This window comes from Pipistrellus kuhlii, unplaced genomic scaffold (assembly GCF_014108245.1).
Source record: "Pipistrellus kuhlii isolate mPipKuh1 unplaced genomic scaffold, mPipKuh1.p scaffold_m20_p_52, whole genome shotgun sequence".
NCBI classification, from domain to species: domain Eukaryota; kingdom Metazoa; phylum Chordata; class Mammalia; order Chiroptera; family Vespertilionidae; genus Pipistrellus; species Pipistrellus kuhlii.
Genome location: NW_023425554.1, coordinates 2104526 through 2123316, shown reverse-complemented (window position 1 = coordinate 2123316; position 18791 = coordinate 2104526). Strand labels below are relative to the sequence as shown.

Here is an 18791-nt window from a genome sequence, read left to right as displayed (position 1 = left end):
ATTGATAAAATAAAAAAATTAAAATTAAAAAAAGAGTGAGGGTGTCACCCTAGCCAGTTTGGTTCAGTGGATAGAGCGTCAGCCTGAGGACTGAAGGGTCTCGGGTTCGATTCCAGCCAAGGGTACATGCCCAGGTTGTGGGCTCAATCCCCAGTAGGGGGCGTGCAGGAGGCAGCCGATCCATGATTCTCTCTCATCATTGATAGTTCTTTTTTTTTTTTTTTTTAAATATATCTTATTGATTTTGTACAGAGAGGAAGGGAGAGAGACAGAGAGTCAGAAACATCGATGAGAGAGAGTCATCGATCAGCTGCCTCCTGCACACCCCCCACTGGGGATATGCCTGCAACCAAGGTACATGCCCTTGACCGGAATCGAACCCGGGACTCTTCAGTCCCCAAGCCGATGCTCTATCCATTGAGCCAAACCGGCCCCGGCTCATCATTGATATTTCTGTCTCTCTCTCCCTCTCCCTTCCTCTCTGAAATCAATAAAGATTAAAAAATAAAAAGAGAAACTAACTGTATTAAAGGTTACCAAAAAAAAAAAAAAAGAAAAAAGTGAGGATGTCCATTTCCCTGGGCACACACGTCAGAGAAGTACAATCTCTCTCTCTCCACAAGCAGGAAGATTCGGCCTCCTAGCCTCGGGAGGATTCAGGCTACTCTGGTCTCTGCAGAAGGAAGGACAGGGTGTTCCAGGCCAGGTTCCGGCATGGCAAAGGCCTGGGGGTGTGAGCGAGCTGAGAACCTTGCTGTTTGTGGAGGGAGCCATCATGGCTATAACATGGAGCATTCATGGATGCAAGCCGCAGGTATAATTTTTTAAAAATATATATTTTACTTAAATTCTATTTTTAACCCTATGGGTGTGTTTTTTACAGAGAGGAAGAGAGAGGGATAGAGAGTTAGAAACATCGATGAGAGAGAATCATCGATCAGCTGCCTCTTGCACACCTCCTACTGGAGATGTGCCCACAACCAAGGTACATGCCCTTGACCGGAATCGAACCCGGGACCCTTTAGTCCACAGGCCGACACTCTATCTACTGAGCCAAACCGATTTCGGCCGCAGGTATAATTTTTAAGGGCTTTGAATGCCAGGTTGAAGAGCTTGAAATGTTTCCTGAGGGATTGAGGTGCCAAGGAGGGTGTGTGGGCAAGGGAATCGAATAACCAGATCTCGGGTCTCTGGGGCCTGGGTGGGGAGGGAGTGGACAGGGGTGAGGGGCTGAGGAACTCAGAGCCGGGCTGGGACAAGGGAGGCCTGGGCTGTAATTATGGGTGAAGACAAGAAAGCCCGTTAGAGTGGATGCAGGGAGAATGGGCGGGGTGTAAGGACCACGTAGCTCTGAGGAATTCAGCATTTTTGTAGGAGAAACAGCAGCTGGCAGAGGAAGCAGAGATGGGACTGGCGATAGAGCACAAGGAGAGGTGACAGGGAACAAGGAGTGCATGTGGTGCCGGGGTAGTGTGGCTCAGTGGTGGAGCGTTGACCTATGAACTAGACCACATGTGTCAAACACAAGGCCCGCGGGCCAAATCCGTCCCGCCAGGCCTTGCAATGTGGCCCGCACCGCGCTGTCATCACTGCACTCCGCTGCGTTTCCATCACAATGACAGTTTATGACTGTTCAGTAAACCATTCGGCCCGCGATTTAGGCTGGATTTTAGATTTTGGCCCCTTCTCTGATTGAGTTCGACACCCCTAAACTAGACGGTCATGGTTGCATTCCCAGTCAGGGCATATGCCCGGCTTGCAGGCTCTTTCCCCAGTAGGGAGAGCTCAGGAGGCAGCTGATCAATGATTCTTTTTCATCATTGATGCTTCTGTCTCTCTCTCCCCCTCTCCCTTCCTCTTTGAAATTAAACAAACAAACAAACAGAAAAAGAGTGTGTGTTGTGATTCATTTCCCTGACGGTGTCTGGCCACATGCAAATTGCCTGTTAAAACTCCATGACCCTGTGGGGAAATGCTCCATTTAGCCCCCATTTTACAGATAAGGACATTGAGGCTCGGAGGTGGAAGAGCCGTGGCCGTGGAGGCTGAGGTGAGGAGGGGCACGTGTCCTCTGCTGGGCCTGGAGGAAGCCATTGTCCTTGAAAAGGAAACTGAACAATAACAAGTCATGTGACCAGGGGAGGGGGCTTCCTGTTTCTCAGGCCTCCCAGGCTGGCCTGAGCGGGCAGTGGCCAGTGACCCCAGGAGTGTCCAGGGACTCGGGCCTCTGACAAGGAGCTCCCGAAAGGAACAGAGAAGTGGAGTGGGCTGAGGGGACCCAACCCCAGGATTGGGTCCTCTGGTGAGGGAGGGCACTGGGGAGGAGAGAGGACTCTTTTTTTTTTAAATTATTATTAAAGAGAGGACTCTTGACGTGCTCCTCCTAGGCCCGGAGAGAGGAGGGAGGGGAGCACCAAGGCAGTGAAAAATAAAGGAGGCAGAAGAGGAGCGGGTGGTCAGGGCAATCTTGGTAGGTAGTGAGCTGTCTGTCCACGGAGGCATTGAAACGTGCGATTACTCAACACTCCTCCTGGAGGGGAGAAATCGATGCCTGCTTCACAGAAGAGGAAACTGAGGCTGCTATTTGCCAGGAGCTGAGACCGGGCTGTGGTTTCAGCGGGGGACAAGGGAGGGCTTTCAGAAGACACTGGTTTGTGGACAGTGATGAGCGCCCGGGCCACGCGGCCCCGAAGCCGGCGAGGGAGGCATGCCCCACCCGTAAGTGTCCCCGCTCCTGCCGCAGCCAGCTCGGCGGGACCCCTTGCAGGGAGCTCAGAGCCCGGATGGTCACCGGCAGGTTGAGCTGGACCCCGTAGCTGAGAGCTCAGAGGAGACCGAGGCAGCCAGCGGAAGCTCTGAGCCAGGCCCCGTGCCATCCCAGGAGAGCGGCAAGCCTGAGCTGCCGGGCCCTGAGGCCGAGGAGAGTGGGCAAGGCCCGAGGAGCAGGTAAGGCCCGCTCCGTCTGCGCCTCCCCCTCCAGCTCTTTCCCACCCATCGCTCTGCTCGTGCCCCCTGCCTCCACCCCGGCTCCCACGCACACCGTGGCTCCCCATGGCCCGCCAACGTCTGGTTTTTAAGGCCCTGCATAATGCATGGCCAGTGTTCACCCCCCACCCCTGTGCGCCAGACACCCCAGACATCCCCAGTTCCAGAAACTTCCATCGCTCACTTCGCAGAGCCGACAAGGAGGCCGATGGGGACTCTAGCAGGGGGCTGGCCCCGGCCCCCGATGGGCCCCAGGAGCCTGCAGAAGCAGCCCACTGTGTCCCCGAGGCCGAGGAGACTGTCCCCTCTGGACCTGGGGCCCCCGACGTGTTCCAGACGCTCCAGCACGCTCTGAGCTCGCTGGAGGCTGCTGCCGCCGCCTGGCGCCGCCAGCCCCTGAGCTGTCCCGGGCCGATGGAGATGGAGGGCAGAGTCCAGGGGGAACCCAGGCCCTGCCCAGAGCTGGAGGGGGCAGGGGGCTGCCAGCGGGAGGCGGCCCACCTGGCGGAAAGGAACGCCTGGCTGCGTTTGGCCCTGGGCAGCCGGGAGGACGAGCTGCTCCACATGCAGGCCTCCCTGGAGGCCCTCCAGGGGGAGAAGGAGACGCTGCAGAGGGAGGTGAGTGGGCGTCCCTGCCTCCCAGGGTGGATGTCTGAGGAAGGAGGCAGCCTGGTGTAGGAGGTGCTCAATCATTTGTTCATCGGAAAAATGTATGCAGCCGAAACCGGTTTGGCTCAGTGGATAGAGCGTCGGCCTGCGGACTGAAAGGTCCCGGGTTTGATTCCGGTCAAGGGCAGGTACCTTGGTTGCGGGCACATCCCCAGTGGGGGGTGTGCAAGAGGCAGCTGGTTGGTGTTTCTCTCTCATCGACGTTTCTAGCTTTCTGTCTCTCTCCCTTCCTCTCTGTAAAAAATCAATAAAATATATTTTAAAAAAAGAAAAAAGAAAAAACGTATGCAGCATCAACTGCTCAGCCCCCAAAGACACAGGTCCCTTACAATCTTCCTTTTTGATTTTAATATATATATAATTGATTTTAGAGAGGGAGAGGGAGAGAGATATAGAAATATCAATGATGAATGAGAATCATTGATTAGCTGCCTACTGCACATCCACTACTGGGGCTCAGGCCCACAATCCAGGCATGTGCCCTTGACCAGAATCAAACCTGTGACCCTTCAGTCTGCAGGCCGACGCTCTATCCACTGAGCAAAACCAGCTAGGGCATCATAATTAAGGCAAATACTTAAAATAGGAGTGTGGAACCTTTTTCCTGCCAAGGGCCATTTGGATATGTATGCCATCATTCACAGGCTATACAAAAGTATCAACTTAAAAATTAACCTGCTCTTTGGTCAAACATTTCATTAACTCACCCTTAATGCCTTGGCGGGGCCAGAGCAAATGAAGTTCCCCACCCCTGCTGTAGGAGGTGCCACTTGAATAAGGACCACGAGGGGGTGAGGGAGGGGCCATGCAAAGATCTGCTCAGAGGTCATGCCAAGCAGAGGGAACAGCATGTGCAAAGGCCCTGAGGTGGGAGTGCGCCTGGCCAGTGTGAGGAGCAGTGAGAGGCCAGTGTGTGGTTGTGGGAGGAGATGAGAGCAGAGAGGTGACGGGGCGGTTCCTGCAGAGCCCTGTGGCCCAAACGAAGGAGCTGAGTTTTTGCTCTGAGGGAAGGGGGAGCCAGGGAGGTTACTGAGCGGGGAGGGTGGCCACCTGACACAGGTGTTCACAGGCCACCCCTCGGTTGTAGTGAGAGGAGCAGCATGGAGAGCGAGGGTGAAATCCTGGAGACACAGGGGGAGGCACCAGCCAGACACCAGAGGGGGGAAGCTGTGGAGGTGGTTGGTGACGCTGAATTTGGAGCTGGCCAGTTTGGGCGTGAAGGCTGGAGGCCCCCTCGGTGTGTGGATTGAAGCCACATGGGTGACTGCAGTGGTGGGGAGCAGGCATCATCGACAGCTGGCAAGACTGGGACGTGGGGAACCCCGAGCAAAGGGTAGGGCCCATTCCCTGTCAGAGTAGGGCCGATTCCCCAACTGGAAAAGAGAACTTTGTTTGTTTTTATTTACTTTATTAAAAAAAATTATTTATTGATGACTGAGAGAAGGAGAAACACCTATTAGTTGTTCCACTTATTTATGCACTAAAGGCCTGATGCATGAAATTCGTGCAAGGGGTTCGGCCCTCACAGCCCTGGCTTTGTCCGGAAGGTCCTTTGGAAGGTTGTTCAGCTGTCTGGTTTAATTAGCATATTACACTTTTATTATGATAGATTAATTGGTTGATTCTTGTAGGTGCCCTGACTAGGAATCAAACTCTCAACCTTGGCATATCAGAACCAACTAAATTACTCAACCAGGGCATATCTATTCATTTTTTAAAATAAGCATTCTTTAAAATATACCTAGATAATTGATTTCAGAGAGTAAGGAACAGAGAGAGAGAAATATAGAAACATCAGTGATGAGAGAGAATCATTGATTGGCTGCCTCCTGCATGCCCCACACTGGGGATCGAACCCACAACCCAGGAATGTGCCCTGACTGGGAATCGAACCGTGACCTCCTGGTTCCTAGCTGGATACTCAATCACTGAGCCACGCTGGCCAGACTAAAATTTATTTTTAAAATATATTTTTATTGATTTTAGAGAGAGGAAGAGACAGGGAGAGAGAGACAGAAACATCCATGACAATCATTGATTAGCTGCCTCCTGCATGCCCCACACTGGGGATTGAGCCCAAAACCCAGGCATGTGCCTTGACCCGGACTTCCTGGTTCGTTGGTAGATGCTCAACCTCTGAGTCACATTGGCCGGGCAATTCTTAATTTTTTTTGAGGAACCTCCATACTGCTTATAATCCCAATAGTGCACCAACCAGGGTTCCCTTTTCTCCACCTCCTCACCAACACTTATTTCTTAACTTTTTTTTTTTTTTTAATATTTCTATTGATTTCAGAGAAGAAAGAAGAGGAAGAGAGAGATAGAAACATCAATGATGAGAGAGAATCACTGAACAGCCGCCTCTTGCAAGCCCCTGCACTGGGGATCAAGTCCACAATCCAAGCACGTGCCCCTGATCAGAATTGAACCCAGGACCCCTCAGTCCATAGGCTGATGCTCCATCCACTGAGCAAAACCGGCCAGGGCAGCATTATTTATATTATATATATATATATATATATGCTGCTTCCAGCACATACTCCAACTGGGGATCAAACCTGTAACCTGGATATGTGCTCTGACTGAAAATCAAACCAGCAAGACGATGTTTAACTAACCACTGGCCAGGGCTTTTTTTAATTTTAAAAGTTTTAATTGATTTTAGAGAGGAGGGGGGAGAAATATATAGAGATAAACATCTATTTATTGTTACACTTATTTACACATTGATTGGTTGATTCTTGTATGTACTCTGACTGGGGATCAAAACCCCAACATTGGTGGATTGGGACAACACTAATCAATTGAGCTACCTGGCCAAGGCTGGCTCTTGGTTTTTTTTTTTGTTGTTGTTGTTTTTTAAAAAAAACAAAACGCTCAGTGGATAGAGCATTGGCCTGCGGACTGAAAGGTCCCGAGTTCGATTCTGGTCAAGGGCATGTACCTTGATTGCGGGCACATCCCCAGTGCGAGGTATGCAGGAGGCAGCTGATCGATGTTTCTCTCATCGATGTTTCTGACTATCCATCTCTCTTCCTCTCTTTAAAAAAATCAATAAAATATATTTAAAGAAACATATTGATTTTTAGAGAGAGAGAAACATTGATGTGAGAGCTGAACATCCATCGACTGCCTTCTACATGCCCCCAAACAGGGATCCAGATCAGCATCCCACACCAGCCAGGTCATGCCTTGTTTTTTTTTATAATAGACATCCTGACTGGTGTGAGGTCATTCAAATTGTAGTTTTGATAGCATTTCCCTGATGATTAGTGATGGTGAGCACCTTTCCATGTACTGTTGGCTATCTGTATGTCTAAAGAAAGAGAAGTCTTGGTTGGCTAAGTTGCCTAAGGTTATACAGTGAGGAATTTGGTGCAGTGAGTATCTGGGGCTCCTGTCACTGCCCCAAGAACAGGTGGGTATTTGGGGCCCCCAGGCCTGACATTCCCCTTAACCCGCCAGGTCCAGGAGCTGCAGGATTCCCTGCTGAGGCTGGAGTCCTTGCCACCTCCCTCCCACAGCCAAGTGGGTGGCTTGGGCAGCAGTTCCAGCAGTTCTGGGACTGTGAGGGAATCCTGGACCACTCAGGTAAGTGTAGGAAGCTCAAAGCCACTTATTTGAGATCCTTAGGGTTTGGAGCAGTGAGACCCAAACCTGGCCATGTGATCCAACAGCTTCTGGGGTTGGAAAAGCTTAAACCTATCGTACTAACTAAGCTCTTAAGGACAATCTGGGTGAATCAAGTCCCCTCTTGCTGGCAGGATCCCTTCTCCCTGTCTCACCCCCTGCTCCGGCGCATCCAGAGTGATTCCAGTGCCCAGATCCTCAGGCCTCTCCCCAACCGGCCCCTCACTCCTGAGATGCACATTGTGGAAGCTCAGATGGAGCAGCTCCAGGGGTAAGAGACACAAATGACACAAATGTTGAGCTCTTAAGGGCACCTGCACCTGCTTTGCTAGGATATAAACTCAAGAGTCTGGAGCTGAAATGGGGGTGAGGGTGGGGGAGAGAATGGAAATCTATCAGATCCTGACTGCCCTGTGAGGCATCTCATTTTTTCTTCTTCTTCCCCGTCTTTGGAGGTAGAAGCATCGAGAAGCTCAAATGCTTTAACCGTCTGCTGTCAGCTGTGCTCCAGGGATACAAGGGCCAGTGTGAGGGCCTCAGCATGCAGCTAGGCCAGTGGGAGGCTGAGGCCACAGCACTACGTCTGGCTTTGCAGTACAGGTCAGTGCCTCCCGCCCATGTTGTCAATGGCTGGGAAGAGAATGGGTGCATTTAGAGGGTGGCTCTGATCCACAAAGAGAGGCAGGACCCCTTCAGGAAAGCACTTTCCCCCACCATGGAAGTTAACTGAAGGCAACTTTAGCCCAAGGATGCTGAAGAGGTTCGCATGCCCTCTGGGGGTGGGAGTCAGGGAGAAATGAGAGACCCAGGAGCAAGTGAAAGCCTGGGATTACACAGAAAGATGGGGCTGGGTGTCCCAGAGCACTCAGAACTGCTGTCCCACAGTGAGCATTGTGAGGAAGTGTACGGAGTCCTGCTCACTCTCCAGGAGGCAAGCTCAGGAGCAGACGTCCCCAGGAGCGATGTGGAGGCAGCCGAGAAGGAGGCTCAGAGGCTGCTAGCTCAAGAGGAGGCTGTCATGGATGGAGAGACACTGTGGGATGCCCAGCCAAGGTACTCCTGGGAACCCCTGGAACTGGGCAAGCTAGTAAATGGGGTCCTGATTGAGACTGAGGCTGGCTCCCAGAGCTGACTCTGTGGAGACCTGACTGGAATCGGCTGGCTACTAATCAACACATTTGTCATGGTAGTTGACAGTCATGGAGGTTGATCTAGAACCCACCAGGGCTGGCATGAAGATAGATGCCCACGGATTATAACTGGCATGACAGTGCTTCATCAGGTTGGCATGCTGCCAAACAGGGATGGCACGCTGAGGGGTGATGTCTGTTGTGTTGGTGTGATGGTGTCCACCATGTTGGAATGAGCAATGGTCCCCACTGATGTGACAGCGTTCACTATGTTGTCTTGATGGATAGCGGTACACATTGGGGTTTCCATTGTAGGGCACACCATGTTCGTATGACAGTGCCCACCACAGATGGCATAGGATCTATCATGGACAGTAAGATGAGAGAGGATGGAGCCCACCAGGGCTGGCATGGAGTTAGTCCAATATTCCTGCCAGGGTTGACACAGGCCCCTCTTCTGTTTCCTACAGCCCTGAGGGCAGCAGTGTGGACAGGCCCACTCTGCAGGAGGTGGCTGTCCAGCTCCGGGGCTATGTCCAGCGTCTCCGGGAGCGCCGCGCCCTGGTGAAGACTCTCCCTGAGCCTGGCCCCACCTTGGCAGCCATGCCCACTCTGCCCCACGCAGAAGCCCTGGTGCAGGCCATTCTGGAGACTCAGCCTGGCCCAGCCCTGCCCCGGCTGGACAAGAGGCAGATCCAGCAGGACCTGGAGGCCACGCGGGTACACATAGGCGGGGCCCCTGTGCCAGGCCTTCCCGGTGGGACAAGACCCTTTGGCGAGGATGAGGGATGTGATTAGGTGACCAAGCAGCAAGGAAAAGCTCTGTTGGGCTAGAGGCAGGCTTCCTGGAGGGAGGAGAACTGGGGCTGGAGTTTTGAGGGATGAATAGGAGTTCGTGCTTTGGAATTCAGTTCCTCGTAAGACTTGGAATATGGCTTTCCAAAATGCCCTTCCTGTGGAGAGTAAGTGGGGCAGGAGACACAATCTGGGCTCTATAGCCTGGTGGGAAAGACCTAAGGTTCTGGACTGGGAGAAACTCCAGACCCTCCCACTGCGCTGTCACCTGACCTTGTCTAAAACACTTGCCCTCTGAACTGCCATATCTACCGCTGTAGGGAGGGTGATCTTTCTCACCACACAAGGTCAAGGTGAGGGTGTGAGTTCTTGCTTGGCCAGCCCTCAGTGGGTGCCTCTGGAGACTTCGGTGTCCCCAGAAGTTGACTCTGAGGCACAGAGTCTTCGCCCTCTCCGTGGCTTCTCAGGAGACCCTGGAGGACCTGGTGCTGAGGCTCCAGCTGGTGCGGCGGGAGAGGCGGGGGCTGGAGCTGCAGGAGGCCGCCCTCCGCGCCCAGGGCCCCGTGCACACGCTCCTGCTGGAGCAGCTGCAGTGGGAACGGGCGCAGCTTCAGACTCGGGGCGCCAACAGCAGCGGCGGTGGCAGTAGTGGCGGGAGCAGTGGAGACGAGGAGGCATGGTCCCAGGTGAGTGGCTCTGCCGGACCTCGTGGGGCTGGCAGGACACTGCCGGCGAAATGTCTCTGGCCACGCCTCAGCTTCCGGTTCTGCACAGAGAAATGAGTTAGTTGAGTGGTAAACTGCAGGTGAAAGTTCACACTTTGTACTTTGGGGACTTTTTTTTTGAGGATATTGAGCCCAATAAGCCCCGGGGGTATAGTGTCTTCCCTTCAAACCTGTACCTCCTCATTCCCATCTCCCACGCCCATTCACACGCCCTGCTCCCCACCCAATAACCCAGCCCATGCTTCCTCTCTTCCTAAATTTTGGTTCTGGCTCCCTCCCTGAATCCTTCTCTTCCCCCCTTTTTCTTGTCAGTCATGGCTGCCCTCTGCTTAAAGCCTCTAGTGGCTTATAGAACCTCCTTTGAATCACCTCTTCCACCTCTAAGCCTTTGTATCTGCTGTGTCCCTGCCAGGAACATAGGTCACTTTTTTTATTTTTTTTGATTTTTTTACAGAGAGGAAGAGAGAGGGATAGAGAGCTAGAAACATCGATGAGAGACAAACATCGACCAGCTGCCTCCTGCACACCTTCTACTGGGGATGTGCCCGCAACCAATGTACATGCCCTTGACTGGAATCAAACCTGGGACCTTTCAGTCCGCAGACCGACGCTCTATCCACTGAGCCAAACGGGTTTCGGCTGCAGGCTCACTTCTTTATCTAGTTAAGTCCTTGACCTCCTGCAGGTCCACTTCTTTATCTAGTTAAGTCCTTGACCTCCTGCAGGTCTGAGTTTCAATATCACCTCCCTCAGGAAGCCCTTCTGAACTGCCTTCAGATGAGATCGATCACCTGTTATTTACTTCCCTCGTTAGGAGTAATTTTACCCTTATTGGGGCTTCTCACGAGACTGGGAGCTCTGTGAGGGCAAGGACGATGGCTGCCACAGTCTGCACATCGACATCCAGCTTGAACTGAGTGTACACTTGGCCTAGACCAGTATCACGTCCGTCCCTCCTCTCTGCTTCCTTCAGGGCCCCGCTGTGCCTGGAGGCAGCAGGGGCAGTGGCGGAGGCCAGACGGGGAAAGTGCAGGACCCGGAGGCGCTAGCTCAGGGACTGTCAGCGTCACTCGCCCGGTGTGTGCCTGGGTCCTCCTGGGCTGGGGGGGGTGGGGGTGGGTGGGCCTGAGAGGGTGGCGGTGGTTCCTATGTGAGAGCCGTGGGGGTGTTGTGTACAGCATGGTATACTGGGTGTACACCTGTGTCCAGGAACACCGTGGGCAGGTGGGAGGGCAGAAGGAAGCCAGGACAGGCTATGGCGGTGAGCCCCTCTCTCCTCACCCCTGCACCAGCGCCCTGGGCCTGTGGGAGCAGCTGCAGTTTCTCCGGGAGGAGCTGGAACAGGTGGCTAAGAAGGGGCGAGCCAGACGTGCTCAGAGTGCCAAGCTGAACAGCGATCTGTGCAAGGCGCACAGGTGGGTCGCGCGCCCGTGCTGATCTCAGCGGCATTCCTGGCTCTTCACGGGCTTCAGCTGCCCTCCTGTAAGGTGGGCTGCAGGTTCAAGCCATTCGACATCTCCCTTGGTGCCTGGTTTGCGTCAGCCCCTTCTGAGTGGCAGTGGGATCCCAGTCAGGGAAGACACAGCCCCTGCCTTGGATGGGGGCGGGGGGCGGGGGGGGGACACTATATCCTGGCTTAGCCCCCTCCCCCCTCCAGAGCCCTGGTTCTGGCCTTCCGAGGAGCCCAGCGGAAGCAGGAAGAGCAGCGGAGGAAGCTGGAACAGCAGGTGGCACTAATGGAGGCCAGGCAGGCAGAGGAGCTGGCCGTGCTGGAAGCCACCACAAGAGTCCTGGGGAGGCCCAGGCCAGCCCGCCCACCGCCCGGGCCAGGGGAAACCTTTCTGTAGGGCCTGCGCCTGGCTGTGTCTGCATGTGCCAGGCAGCGGTGGCGGGCTCTGTCATAAATATCCCGGAGTGACGTCATGTGGTCTGACTTTGCGTGTCGATGGGTGTTTGGCTTGGTGTGATGGGGCTGCTTGGGTGCCTGGGTCCTGATGGGCTGTTGGCCAGCATTTGAAAGAGACTCGGTGTCTTTCGCCTGGCACCATGGGGCATAGGATCGGGGTCAGCAGGGTCATGCCAGAGGCAGCCTGGGCTGTGGGGACAGGTCCCCAGGGCTGGCTGGGGAGAGCCAGGGGCCAATGAGGTTACATAGTCAGAGCGGAAATTCCAGCTCTCACCTGTCTGCAGGAGCCAGGGAGGGGTCCAAGGTGTGTGTGTGTGTGTGGGGGGGGTTGGCAGGGCACTCCTTCCCCTGCCCACCCCCTTGGGAGATGCTAGGTTTGGCTGGCAAATGCTCCCAAGAGGAAGATGCCCAAGTCCCAGGGCGACTGGGGCCCCCATGGTTCCGGGTGTGGAATGTTTGCTGGAAGGGCCTTGTGCTCTGGGTGCAGGCTGGGGGAGGAGGAATCAGATGCAGCCTTGGAACTTGCATACAAAGCATGTGGAGCTCAGGCAAAGGCCTAAAGACCTGGAAGCAGAAACCCAGGGTCTATGCTGCGGGCGCCGAGGAGCTCAGAGCTGCTGCTGATGCGAGCCCAAGGCCCTGGGAGCGGGGTGGCCCTCGGTGAGGGTAAATTCCGGCAGCTAGGGAGCTGTGGGAGGTGGCAGTGCCAGGTTAGTAACAGGCATCCGATCAGCATTCGTTTCCATAGGCCACACTCCCCTGCCCTTCCAGGCGGGTTGGGCGGGCGGGGTTGCAAAAGGAGGGCTGGGCTGGATCCAGCCGGCTGGGATTACCAGCTAGCTGTCCCCTCCCGGGCGGCTGCTGAAACCCAAACTGGGGATTAGCCAGGTTCTCCTTCTCTGCCTGGTGCCGGGGGCGTTTCCCAGGCCTCACCTGTGCTGGTGGGTCGGGTGGGTGCCCGCCTCTCGGGAAGGCAAGACAGGCCTGGGGTCTGGGGGAGTCAGCGGCCCGGCCTGCACCCGGTCCTCCTGACCCACAGAGGCCTCGGGGGTGTGCTGGGGCTGCTGATCTTCAGACCCCTGAGCACTCTCTCTGGGCCAGGCAGGCTTGGAAGACAGCAGGGAAACTGAGGCGGGCAATGTCGCCTGTGCGGTGGGCAGAGGAGCCGACCTTATCAACCTTGGTGTCCTTCTCCCCACCTCCCCAGAGTCCAGGAATGACCTTAGTCCCCAGGCCCACCTGGTAGCCCGTGAGGGAGGAGGCACAAGGAGACAGGGCACCTGTGGAGGGTGGGGAAGGAGTCTGCGCTGGGGGAGGGGCGGGGGCTGGTTCCCAGGCCTCCCAGAGCCGGGTCTGGCTGTTCCCACGGGTGCCCTCGCGGCAGATGGGCCCAGACCTCTTTGTCCCTGGTCCTCAGCCGCCACAAGGTCAAATGTCACCGCGGGGCCACGGGCAGGGGTCAGGGGGGTGGATCTGGACCTCAGCTACCCCCACTTGCAGGCGGGGCCCCAGGGGGTGCGTGGCCAGTGGAGCTACCGGGCAGGGGGCAGGGCAGCCGCCTGGGGTTGGACCTACTCGAGGGTCTGGGACCTGCAGCAGATCTTCTTACTCTCCAGTCCAGCCCCAGCCAGTCACTTCTGAGCCTCCTGCCCCAGACTCGTGTCTCTCAAACCTCCCTACCACACCTCCTCCCTTCCCCAGCCCCGCTCTGATTCTCTTTCCTGGTCCTTCTCTCCCTCCCTTCTACGTCTCCCTTTCTGAACCCCCTGTTCTCCCACCAAGGATCCTGGAAGATAGATCTAAGCCAGGGAACTAGGATCCCTGTCCTCACCCCAAATAACTAGTCAGCACCCCCACCTTCCAGGCAGCCCCAGAACCGAAGGGTCCTCTCTAACCACCCAGGCCCCCTCCTTCCCCAGCAAGGCTCACAGAGCAGAAGTCCACGCTCGTTAGACGCATGGCAAGTCCTTGCTCATCTAACCCTAGTCCTTGCTCTCTGTGCCTGCTGAAACCTTCCCCACCTTCCTCCCGCCCGGCCCACCCTGGGAGGCCCAGAGCCCCGGAGCTGGAGGACTGAGCTGGCCTTCCCAGGGCCTCGGTACCCTTTAAGTGCTGCAAGATTTCTAAGCAACCCCCTCCTTCCCAGGATGCTTCTTTGGATGTCTTCTGGAGAGGAGGTGCCTGTCCCCAGGGGCAGAGGGCACTGCTTTCCTGCCTCTGCAGCCCTCAGAAGCCCAGCCACATGGCCTCGTGTCTGGCTCTGGGCAGGGCAGGGCAGGGCAGGGCAGGGCAGGGCAGGAGAAAAGGCTTGGCGACTGGACCTCAGGGACTCCAAGGTGAAAGGTGAAAGGAAGGGCTTTTCCAGCGGGTTAAACGTTAACCGTTAACAAGCCCAGCGCTGGGGGCTCCTGCCGCTCCTGCCAGAAGCAGCCTGGGAGCATTCAAAAGGTGTTTAATAAGTGCTGGCTGCCTCCGGTCCAGGGCCTGGGTGGGGTTGTGGGAGGTTTTGCAGGCGGAAGGCAGCTGGGAGGAGAGACATCTGCAGTCCAGCCGGCCGCCTGGCCAAGCCTTCTCTATAAAGCACAGGACAAAAAGGAAATTAAAGGGGAAGGGGAGGTGGGCATTCCTGTCGCCTCTAACCTCGCGGAGCGGTGGTGGTGGGCGACCTGCTCCCAGAGGCCTGAAATTCCGGCGAGGGACCCTCTGACCTCGCGTCCCTGCCGGCCGCCCACCCCCACAGCCCTTCCCCCTGGATATTCCGAGCACCAGGTGTTCGCCGGAGCAGAGGCTGGGCGGGAGGGGGCCGGACGCGGCGACTTACTGGAAGAGGAGGCAAACACAATCCATTTTGCAACCGTGCAATGCCCCAGGGTGTCCGGGCGTGAGCGCGCGAGTGTGTGCATTGCATACGGGCATGCCCCCCTCCCCCGGGGTGCAACCGGACCCCCGTTATTGCATGTGCCGGGAATGGGGGCTTCCGAGCAGCGCCTAGAGGGCAACGGAGCGAGGCAACCTCCAAGACAGGAGGCGGAGGGGAGGGCTTTGAAAGGTATCCGGGCGAGGCTGCGGAAAGGCTGAGGGCGGCCGCTGCCCGGGTCCGGCCGCGGCCGGGCAGGGGTTAAGGCTGGAGCGGGCGCGGACGGGGCGGGGACGCGGAGGGGGAGCGGGAGGGGAAGGGTCAGGCCCAGCCGAGCGGCCCCGCGCTCCGCCCCCGCCCCTCCCGCCGGCGCCGGGCGCCGCGCACGGCCACCCATGCCCTTATAAGGGCGGCCGTCGCCGGGGCAACGAGCGCCCGCCCCCAGCCCGCGGCGCGCGCCCCTGCCCCCGCCCCCGCCCGCCGCCCCGCGGATGGAACGCCGTGTGTCAAACCGGCCGCAGCGCGAGGCCGGCGCACGGGGTCGGCGGCGGCGGCGGCGAGAGCGAGGCTCGGGCCCGAGCTCAGGCCCAAGCCTGGCGTGTGCGGCCGCGGCGGGGGCGGCAGCTCGGGAAGCGCCGGCCCGCGGCCCCGCAGGCCCCGCGCGGCCGCCGGGGGCCCCCAGCGACCCGGGGGGTGCGGCGCCCGGCCCCGGCGCGCGCCCGCCGCCCATCCCCCTCGCCGCGGGCGGCCGCGCAACTTGCGGCCAAACTTTCCCCCCGGCCTCCCGCGCCCGGATGGCGGCCCGCTGAGTTGGCCGCAGCTACCCGGCCGAGAGGCGGCCAGGCCGGCGGGCGCCCCGCGTGCAGCCCGGGCCGAGCCATGGCCCGCGCGCCCCCGGCGGGGCCCCAGGGCGGCGGGGCGCGAGTCCCCGGGGCCTCCGGCCCGCGCCGCTAGCGGCCCCCCCGCCCCCCGGCCCCGGGCCCGGCCCCGCGCACGCGTGGGAAAGTTGGCCTGGAACCGGCCCGACCAGTTCCGCCCGGGCGGGCGGACCGGCCGCAGGAAGTTGCTGAAAAACTTTTTTGGGGGTGCAGGCGGTACCCCCCGCGCGCCGGGACCGGATGCGCACCGGGTAGGGTCCCCCCGGGCCGACAGGGGTGCCCGGCGGGAGGCGCGCGGAGGGGGCGCCCCGGCCCCGCTGCCCGGGGGCTATGGCCATGGTGACCGGCGGCTGGGGCGGCCCCGGCGGCGGCGGCGACACGAACGGCGTGGACAAGGCGGGCGGCTACCCGCGTGCGGCCGAGGAGGACTCGGCCTCGCCCCCCGGCGCCGCCAGCGACGCGGAGCCGGGCGACGAGGAGCGGCCCGGGCTGCAGGTGGACTGCGTGGTGTGCGGGGACAAGTCGAGCGGCAAGCACTACGGCGTCTTCACCTGCGAGGGCTGCAAGAGCTTCTTCAAGCGCAGCATCCGCCGCAACCTCAGCTACACCTGCCGGTGAGCCCCCTCCCCGCCCGCCCGCCGCCTGCACCCGCCCGGCCCGCCGGCCTGGGCCCTGACCTGCCCGGTCACCTTGGGCCTGGCGCTGACCTTTCTGGGCCTCCACCCCCCTTCCGAGATAAGGGCACAGCCCCCTGTCCATCCCATTCCTGGCGTGGCGTATACAGTCGGCGCAGTGTGGATGCAGGTCCTCCCATCAGGTGGTCCCCTTGAGTCTTCCGCCCCCGTTCCCTGCTCCTCCTCCGTCCCTCGCTTTAAAAAAAAAAAATTTTTTTCCCCCGGAGAGGGGTCATCTCCGTGGGAAGAGGGGCTGGGGTGCTGTCAAGGGTGGGATCTTAACCCCTTGGGAATGGTCGTGCAGAGACCCCCTCGGGAATCGAACGTGGAACTTGGACTGTGCTGCTCGGCGCGTCCAGGGGCCATTGTCTGCGGCCGCGGGGATCGATACGGCGCGCCCTTGGGGTCAAATATCACTTCCAAAGTCGCTCCGGCCAAAGGGAGGCCTTGATGAGAGCGAGGCCCGGTGGCAGGGCGGCCGCCCTCGCGTGGAGAACCCTATTGTGGGGGAGCGGGGCCGGCCTATCGGTGGGCACCCGCCCCGGGCTCACCCTGGACCGTGGGTCACCGGAAACCGCCGCTGGAGGGGAGGGGGCGGGGGAGGATGGGGAGGGCGGCTGGATTTGACCGCACCTCTGCCGCTCCGCCCCAGCAGCCTGGAGCGGGATGAGACCTGAGGCTCCTGGAAAATCCCTGACACTTAGGTGGCCCCACTGAGGGCCGGGGTGTGCGTTTCTGGGAAGACCTGGGCTGGGCTGGGTGGAGTCTCAATTGAGAGGGGCTTTGCCCAGCCCTGGTCCCCTTCCTACCACTCTTGGGTGAGCATTTCCCCCACTTCATGGACCAGCCCCTGCTCTGAGCCTGCATGAACATGCCTGGGCTCTGCTGAACCAGTGTGGGGAGCCCCACTCCCCATACGCACAAAACTGAGGCTCAGCAAGGTCCTGGTGTCCGTTCTGGGTCACCCAAGGGGAGAACCTGCCCCGGTTGGGGTTTAGTAAAGGGTACTAAGGGGTGGGGAAGGGAGGGTGACCAAGTTGGGGTCAGGGTCCTTCCAGGAAAGGCTTGCTGGGTGGGTCCCTGGAGTTTGGCCCCAGGTTTGGGGTGGGCTTGTCTGGTGTGGCCGTGTGTGTGTGTGTGTGTGTGTGTGTGTGTGTGGATGGCTTCCTCCCTCCTCTAGTGCTAACTGGGCCACCAGTCTGGCCTCATTCTTGCTGCTGGAATAACTGCCTGCTTTCTGGCCAGGTCTTTGGGGAGGGCAGAGGAGGGGCGCAGGCAGTTTTGAGGTCCCAGAGGTTCCCTGAGAGTGGGAGTTGCCTTGTTCGGGGCGGCAGGTCCTTGAGGAGCTCAGGGCTGTGTCACCAGGTGAAGTCACTGCCCTTCAGGGAAGTTTCCTGAGGCCCATGCTGGGTGGTGTGATGTCAGCCCCCAGGGAGACTTAGCTCCCAGCCTGGCCCTCCCCCGGCCGATGGCGGCACAGTGAGACGCAGCAGCCTGTGGAGTGGGGGCTGGGCCCACGGGAGAGCTGGGTCTGGGGTCCCAGGAGGGAACAAGGGGCTCTGCCTGAGGGTCAGGGAGGCTGCCTGGAGGAGAGCAGTGGGATGGGCCTTAAAGCAGGAGGGTTTGGTCCAGGCAGACGCCCGAGGCAGGTTGGGGAGCATTGTTGTAAGATGAGACCTCCAGGCCTGGGAGAGAAGGAAGCTGAGTGGGCCTGCAATGCTGGACTGAGGGCCACAGGGAGCAGTGAGGGTGTGTGACAAGGGAGGGCTCTAATCAAATTGAACGGGAAGCCAGAAGTCCGGGAGGAAGCTTAGTTGGGCCCGGGGTCGAGCCAAGCATGTGCTTGTTAGGAGGATCTTTAAACTTTCCGTGTCCCCATCTGGAGGGCCACGAAAGCAGTCCTGACTCCAGAGCTGGGGAAGTTGAAGCAGAAGGTTCCAGGCCTCCCCTGAGGTCAGGGGCCCCCAGCTGGGCCCCTGCCTGCCTGCCTGCCCACCCACCCTAGGCTTGGCTGTTTCCAGCCGGCTGCCCCCAGCCTGCTGCCTGGGACCCTCCCACTGCCTGCCTGCTGGGCTTTGTCCTGGTTCTGCCTGAGCTCCCTCCGCCCTAGCCGGGCCTCCGCGGGGGCTGGGGCTGTTTAGGGGCAGAGGCCTGCGCTCGAGGCTGCCACTTGCAGGATCCAGGCTCCTGGCTCTCCGGAGCCTCAGCTCTTCTAAAGCTGCTGCTGGCACTCCCTGCCGGGCCGAGGGCTGCGGCCTGACACCTCCCCCCAGCCCCTCAGACAGCCCTCCCCGAGCCTGACCCGGCCTGCTGTCTCCGTGAAGAAGTTGCTGCAGGAGGGTCAGGGCTGCATGTTCGGCTGAGAGGGGTTTGATTTTTAACTTCATTAAAAGTTAATTTTACTCTGTGATTTACTCTGACTTTCTCGGGATGAACTTGGTGCTCAGCTGGAAGCTAGGGGGTGCCTGCCCCCCCCCCCCCCGCCCCCTCGGTCTGGGCTCAGCCCTGGGAGCAGGGTGGAGAGACTCACAGAGGGGCAGGC

General features: G+C 58.6%; 5 protein-coding genes across 5 annotated transcripts in view; 2 read left to right on the top strand and 3 right to left on the bottom strand.

Moving 5' to 3' along the window:
• The first annotated feature begins 2185 nt into the window (after positions 1-2185).
• On the top strand, positions 2186-11842 carry USHBP1 (USH1 protein network component harmonin binding protein 1). The gene is made up of 12 exons (XM_036416025.2): positions 2186-2718; positions 2798-2946; positions 3177-3603; positions 7120-7245; positions 7419-7555; positions 7744-7884; positions 8170-8337; positions 8885-9134; positions 9677-9895; positions 10908-11011; positions 11227-11349; positions 11592-11842. Exons 1-12 carry the CDS (start codon positions 2665-2667, stop codon positions 11779-11781), a joined length of 2088 nt encoding a protein of 695 aa, XP_036271918.1. The 5' UTR covers positions 2186-2664; the 3' UTR covers positions 11782-11842.
• Positions 6473-18791, bottom strand: part of OCEL1 (occludin/ELL domain containing 1) — a 21705-nt gene continuing 9386 nt past the window's right edge. The window contains exon 8 of the mRNA XM_036416034.2: positions 6473-6483. The gene's annotated coding sequence lies outside the window, so the exon portion shown is untranslated. The remainder of the gene's footprint in view (positions 6484-18791) is intronic.
• USE1 (unconventional SNARE in the ER 1) overlaps positions 10465-18791 on the bottom strand; it is a 24601-nt gene continuing 16274 nt past the window's right edge. The window contains exon 9 of the transcript XR_004984069.2: positions 10465-10523. The gene's annotated coding sequence lies outside the window, so the exon portion shown is untranslated. The remainder of the gene's footprint in view (positions 10524-18791) is intronic.
• Positions 12313-15427, bottom strand: LOC123651431 (translation initiation factor IF-2-like). Its single transcript, XM_045573592.1, has 2 exons — positions 14662-15427; positions 12313-14413 (listed from the first exon to the last, which is right to left on the bottom strand). The coding sequence occupies exons 1-2, from the start codon at positions 15425-15427 to the stop codon at positions 14217-14219; spliced, it is 963 nt and encodes a 320-aa protein (XP_045429548.1). The 3' UTR covers positions 12313-14216.
• The window catches only part of NR2F6 (nuclear receptor subfamily 2 group F member 6), a 9390-nt gene continuing 5803 nt past the window's right edge, over positions 15205-18791 (top strand). The window contains exon 1 of the mRNA XM_036416029.2: positions 15205-16189. Within this exon, the coding sequence (XP_036271922.1) occupies positions 15906-16189 (284 nt within the window). The 5' untranslated portion in view covers positions 15205-15905. The remainder of the gene's footprint in view (positions 16190-18791) is intronic.

Coding starts and splice junctions, on each gene's coding strand:
- USHBP1 (XM_036416025.2), top strand. CDS start 2,665: ATGAGCGCCCGGGCCACGCGGCCCCGAAGCCGGCGAGGGAGGCATGCC. Junction 2,947..3,176: donor GGGCAAGGCCCGAGGAGCAG/GTAAGGCCCGCT, acceptor CTCACTTCGCAG/AGCCGACAAGGAGGCCGATG. Junction 11,012..11,226: donor CTGTCAGCGTCACTCGCCCG/GTGTGTGCCTGG, acceptor CCCCTGCACCAG/CGCCCTGGGCCTGTGGGAGC.
- LOC123651431 (XM_045573592.1), bottom strand. CDS start 15,427: ATGGGCGGCGGGCGCGCGCCGGGGCCGGGCGCCGCACCCCCCGGGTCG. Junction 14,414..14,661: donor TGTGTTTGCCTCCTCTTCCA/GTAAGTCGCCGC, acceptor TGTGCTTTATAG/AGAAGGCTTGGCCAGGCGGC.